The sequence below is a fragment of the Poecilia latipinna genome, unplaced genomic scaffold, assembly GCF_001443285.1.
Source record: "Poecilia latipinna isolate Pla-1442-1.1 unplaced genomic scaffold, P_latipinna-1.0 Scaffold2295, whole genome shotgun sequence".
In the NCBI taxonomy this organism is placed as follows: domain Eukaryota; kingdom Metazoa; phylum Chordata; class Actinopteri; order Cyprinodontiformes; family Poeciliidae; genus Poecilia; species Poecilia latipinna.
The window spans coordinates 88,913-95,511 of NW_015114911.1; the positions used below are offsets into that span (position 1 = coordinate 88,913).

Here is a 6,599-nt window from a genome sequence, read left to right on the forward strand (position 1 = left end):
ATATTTTATTCAAATTTTGTGCTTTGTCCATAGGACTTGTTTTGTCCCTATTCTCAAGAATCACTGACCTTCAATATGCTAAAAATAGATATGCTTATCTCCTTTCCTCAGTAGTAACCTTCACACCAAAGAGCACCAGTACAAGCTGCTTAGCTCTGGTGCATTACTGGATTGGGGAGAAATTTGATTTTCCAACCAGCCAATCAGCAGCCAAGCTCAAGCTCTCGATGCTGCAAAAGAGTGAATAGCAGCCAAGATCCAAAGAAAAACTTTGCTAATGAAGAACAGAGCGAGAGACTTTAAGACTGTCTGCTTAAAAATAAAAATCTAAAGTGATAAGAGTTGGTTTACAGCAGGGATCTTCCAACTCCTGTCCTCAAGAGCTGCTGTCCTACAACTTACAGATTCATCCCTGCTCCACCACACATGAATCAGATGGTGGAATTACCTCTTCAACATCCCATTGACTTTGGTAAAGGCCTGCTAAGAAGCCATTTATTTGATCCAAGTGTGTGTGTGGAGTAGCTGCTGAGGACTGGAGTTAGAGACTCTTTGCACAGTATTACGTAAAGCCTGAATAAAGAAGCAAAAAGCCTTTTCTGACTGAAGAAAACGATTGACCTTTTCACCGCTGGGAAACACTAAGCACTGTAGTCAGCTATAAGAAATAAGGCCTATAATTGTTTTTTTAAACACAGTTCAAATCTTAATTTGGCTCTGAAAGAGACTCCCACCCACCTCATGTTGTCTATCCAGCAGTCGATAATGATGGGCACCAGCTGCTCCACGTCAAGCCACAGAGTGAAGAAGTTTTTCGTCTTCTGGTAGCAGATGTAGTGGACCCCTCCGGATTTATTCAGCTTCGCCTCCAGCTGGTTCCCCAGATCACCCGGGACTGCAACAAGCAACACGTAGAGTCACCTCACAAACTGACCACAGGGTCTGATCAGAATGTTTTAGACCACAAAAATATACCCAGAGAACCAAATGGTTGATCTTTTATCTGACAAAACAAAAAAAAGAAAGAATCAGGATTTAATAGAGCTTATAAGAAATTTGTGCAAAAATGGTTCAAGTTAAAACATGTTTATATTTGAAAACATTATAAAAGCAGCAACACTACAGGTAATTAAAGTCTTGAATATCAGCACACAGCTGAAAACTGAAAGTAAAAGGCGATCTTCAGACTCCAGCTGTGACACACACACGCACACGCTGTGGAGTGGTAATCCTTGCCGGCCTGGTTTCATTGAAAAAGAAGAAACATGAAGAGGAGCAAGAAAGTTGCAGTATCCAGGTTTTGATGCAGAAATGCTGTCTTGTTGTTTTCAAGCAGGGCCAACAGCATTCTGCAAGCATTTTAATACCAAGGCTCTAAATCGTAAAGAAATCTGTCCGGACATGTTATTCAGTCAGGGTGTGAAACGGGAATGCAGCTCAGGTGATGATGAGCTGAAATCATGAACTGTTGCACTTTCTGAGCAAACATACAGCTGCAGATCTCTTCAGTTTATAAAAATTCTCCAGACTTTTAATGCTTTCCTTTCACTTAATTTTACCCCATTGTTAAAAAAAATAAATAAATAAACAGACCCCAACCCTGACTAATCAAGATTATGGATTATCTATTCAAACACTAAAAAAAAAAAAAAAAAAAAAAAGCCGGGGAAATAAAGGAAAGTATTTTTTTGCCGTACATATCATCACTGAGCCTTTCGTCATCCTGAAAAGTTTACGCAACACAAAGTCAAACTTGAGGGATACATGTTTGATTGTATGCATCAATCTTAGTCAAAGGTTGCTGCGGCATTTCTCCACCAGCTGCTGCGCCAGCAGCGCAAACAGCAGGACACTCAGAATAATCTCCCCTAAAAACAAACACCGCATTGATCAGAGTCGTGAAAACGATTCTCGATTTCACAGAGCCGTCACGAGTGAAGGGTGCCGATTCTCCAAAAAATGTTTTAGTAAGAAATCTGTTCCGAGTTACTAAATACTGGGAGTTTATCAGGCTGTTATTTATCTTTTCCACAAGTTTACTCAAACACAATGGAGATCAGAGCAGCTCCACAGCCTTATCAAGCTAATGTGTTCAGACAGAGCCTGTGGTTTGAAACAGAGATAAATGTCTCCAAACTCAAGCCTCCAACCACAGAACGAGAAGATTTTTTTTTTTATTGCCCCAGAGAATTAGACAAATGTTTTAAACTGAATCATAAAGAAGAGCTTTTGAGTACTAAACAGAGTGGAAAACTCCCAAGAGATGTAATTAGGTAATCAGTAAAGCTAAATGGCTGCTGTGCTGAGGAGTCAAATTCAGGCTGAGTGGAGTCATATGACCAGAAGACTTCTGGACTCACACATGATAAACAGGTCTTGAGTCATCCCTCGTGTTTCCAACTTGTTTTCCAATGGAGGAATAATGTAAAGCAGAGAGGAGTGTAAATAAACTACTGGTAAATAAGCTGAAAAAGTGGCAAGGAACTGGTCAAAATGCATTTTCTTTCTGCATTTCCTCAACAACAGCTGATTAAGATTTCTTAGCTACTAAAATGTGAACAACTGTTTAAAAGGTTTGAAAGAGAATTAACAATAAGGTTACTGTGAAAATGTTGTATTGTATTAAACAGTTACTTTTGTGCAAAATATGAGTAGAAAAAAAGAAACGGCCACATTTAAAGAACCTCGTGTGAAACAAAATGTCCCTTCACCCCTCCTATAGAAAATGAATGCTACATGCTAACTTATAAATTACCTCAAAATACAATTAAATACTTCTTTTTGTGATTTCATAGAAAAAGGGAGATTTCACAAATCACAAACTGTATTCTTTGGGAGCTTTTTATTCCATTAAAAAATGCAATTGATGTTTGACACGATAATTAAAGTCACCTTACAAGTTAAAAAAAAAGAAAAAAAAAGAGACTTTTTCATGGTTTTTTTAGAATAAGGGAAATAGTTTCACTGTGATTAACAAAAAAAAGTTTCTGGAGACGTTTTGTGTTTGATTTTACAGGCGCTTCTACACAGCCATTTACCACCACATTTTAAATCCGTGGTGCATTCAAGTCAAATCGTGCAAAAGGATATCCATATTAAAAATAATTGCAAATGATTCCCCCCCCCCGTCCCCATAAATAAAGATTTTTTTTTCTTTAATCATTTTCAGGCGCTTTTACTGGTGTACACTGACCTGATAAAATGACATAATCTAACCAAAACTCCAACTTGTTCTATATTGGCCACTTTAAAAATACTCAAATTTTTATCAAATTATATCTGAAAATAATCTAATCAATTATACATCAAAGTATAAAATTAGGAATGGATTTATGTACAGACATTAATACTAATTTTTATTTCTTCTTCCCTTGTGCTACAAGACAGAAAATCTACATATTTATATCCTAGTCTGACATAATTTCTGTGGTGCGGCTGCTGTACTGGACAGTGATTATGACCTCATTATTAATTTGAAACAATAATCGTTTAGCTGTGGCTTAAAGTTGAAATTTTGTTCTGAAGTTTAGTTTGATTAACTGGAAATTTTTTTTTTTTTAATTTTCTTAAATCAAAGAGTCCGATAATGTCTTCAAGAACCTATATTGCAAAAAATATTTGATTTGATATCCAAAAACAAGCTTAGCTAGAGCAAGCCATGTTCTGATTCTGATCACTGGGCACAATTTATATCTTAATTTTAGGATCTAACTACAACGTCCATAAAAGAATGCATGTTTACACGCATAATGTCCTCTGTTGCTGACGGTAAATTGACTGCAATGTCAATTTACAATCATTTATTTTCAACACAATAAGGCAGAATATTTTATGACAGTAACTTAAGATTTGTTCATAGTCACACCTTTTTCAATGTAAATTATTAAGACAAAGTATTCAAAGAATTATTGACCCACATTTTCACTTAGTATTGTTAAAATTATTCTAAAGCTTTCTGAGATGAAATAATTTATTTTTTACAAACAACTCTTCAGGAGATTTAGCCAACACACTGTTACTGAATTTAAGCATTTCTAGAGTCCAAAAACACCCAACCCAATTGACAGCAAGTTTAGTCAAATTACTGAGCAAATCCAATATGAAATGGTTAAATAAAACAAAACAAATAAAAATAAAAAAGGGTGTTATTTGGGAAGTGTTGCAAAAGAGTTTGACATTTGATGACACATCTTTGGCGTTATGAAGTGACCGACGTTATCAAGTGCACTTGAATACACCATGAGGCTGTCGCCATAAAACGCCGTGTGAACGCGCAATGTGATGCCGAACTGAACTCGACTCAACAACACCGGTCACATTCCTAACTAGACCTCATCAGAGGAGGAATCCCGTAAAACAGCGAATTAGTCCGTTACATGAGTAAGAACCTTAGGTCTAACCCCAACACACCTCTATTCTCAACGCGGAAATATACAGACGTGAACTTTCTTGAATACATTTTCCTCGTTGCTGGTACACCCTGTACCCCAGCATGAATTAAAAAGAACCTGGCAGCATTTGGTTTCAACTCTAAGATTATATTTTACACCCGGATATGACATAAGACAAATATATACGCCTTACTGAGGACGACGGGGGGTCTCTGGCTCTGGCATGACTTGTTCTGGAGGCATTCTTCCACGGGTCTTCCGCTGCTCGGTTCCAAAAACAATAACAACAAGCCGATGCAGAGGGCTGTCAACCGGTACCAACCCGCCATGGCTCCCGATGTGGCATAGCCGGTGGGTCACTGTCGGCTCCTCTGCGTGTGCTAGCAGGCACTGCCGCCGGCTGTTTCTGTTGTCGGTTAAATACCTAGGATCATCTGATCAAACCACTTCAGATGCCGATGATGAGTAAACAACTGCAGATCACGAGGTGCAGATTGCCGAGCAAATCAAACAGCAGCCTTGAGTAATCGACCGCAGAGACGACGAATGACAAATAATCGATACAAGCTTTTGTTTTGTTTTCTTGTCAGTGCACAGGATTCCCTCGCAGTCTCGAAATGTCTGGAATTTGACTTTAACAGTATGGACTATTGGTGTTTCCAGACTTTGTTAATTTCTCTTATCTAAAACACAAGATAATTTGTAAGGCTATTTGTCTTTGCCATGATTTAATCTTAATTTACACAATTTGCTAAATCTCAAAGATTCTTGTCAAGATTATTGTTAGCTTTTTTTTTTTTTTTTAGCTTTTTCCTATTGGCCTACAATCAAATTAATTTTGTAAATATTTTTCTCCCAGTCTTTTTTTTTTTTTTTTGCCATTAATTTTCTCAATTGTATGCGAGGATGCAGATTGCCGAAAAAATAATATTGGGGAAAAAATATTTCAAAATAAATTGTACAGGGTCCCAGTTTAGTGATGCTGAGTAAGGCACAGGAGACAATATTTAAAACGATTATCGGAAATCACTACTTCACTGAGTTTTGCTTTTTTCTTTCTTTCTTTTTTTACTCCTCAGATTTTTATCTTCAGTCGTTCATAAAGCCTTTTAAATTTCAGAGTGGAAAATTATGGAGCCTGAACATCCTTTATTTAAAGGAAGCATTAAAAAAAAATACCATTCTCAACTTTGCACCACACTACATTGTAATAGTGCAGTTTTTAAAATAGTTTTAGAACGCCACATTAGGCTATATTAAAGTTATTTCTTGTTGAGCATTCCAATGGGAATATCCATTTCTCTGACTTTTTAATGCCGCATTTTAGATATTTTTCCCTTGTCTGGCCTACATTAATTTATTGTGCTACATATTAAAGATAAATTCAGTATCAAACAACAAGAGCAACAACAAAACAAACAAAGAACAGATGACCATGAAGAAGTTTGATTTGGAAAGATGGAGGAGACAAAAAGTTCACACACACACATCTGATAAAATGACAGCATTTTGTGATGTACAAAAAGGAGACCACGAATAATAATTTGGAAATTTTTGCATCTTTAATATCACATATATTTTTTTTTACAATTTGGCTGAAAAAATATATATATACAATGACATTAATTATTTTAATTCTTCTCTAAATGTTATGGCTTTACCTAGAATATGTAAAAGTAAATGTTTTGCTACGGAATTGAATTTTAATTCAGGTTAATCAAATTGAATTAAAGGAAACTGGATGCTGAAACTGATTTGAAAGGTGCTTCAACCAAATGTTCATTTAAAGGTGTGCACATGTCTGTAACAAGGTTATTGCCAGATGTTTCCTCTAGATAAAGATGTTTCATTGGAATATATGGGCTATGTGTCACATTAAAGATAGAAAAACACATTGAAATAATCGCGGTATCATTTTTTAACAAAACTCAGGCACTTTTACATGGATGTGCACACTTTTTTAGATCCACTGTAATCTGATCCAGTATTTAAATAATTGCATGTCAAAAATCGATACCCGAGGGCATAAATAGTGGCATTGTGAATCCAGCAATAGATTATCTGGCAGTATCCTGATCATCCAACAGTCATCATTAGAGTTTAAAACGTATCACATTGTCGGTTTCATCAGTCCAGCTGTTTGTAGACATCACAGACAACCTTAAAAGTGAATTTTAGATATAAAAAGATTATCCAATTTTTTTTTTT

At 36.2% G+C, this 6,599-nt stretch overlaps 1 protein-coding gene across 1 annotated transcript in view; it reads right to left on the reverse strand.

The window, feature by feature from the left end:
* Positions 1-4,898, reverse strand: part of pla2g15 (phospholipase A2, group XV) — a 13,073-nt gene extending 8,175 nt beyond the window's left edge. Inside the window, exons 1-2 of the mRNA XM_015018597.1 lie at positions 4,585-4,898; positions 739-895 (exon numbers count right to left, since the gene is read on the reverse strand). Of these exons, the coding sequence (XP_014874083.1) occupies positions 739-895; positions 4,585-4,720 (293 nt within the window). The 5' untranslated portion in view covers positions 4,721-4,898. The remainder of the gene's footprint in view (positions 1-738; positions 896-4,584) is intronic.
* Between the last annotated feature and the right edge of the window lie 1,701 nt (positions 4,899-6,599).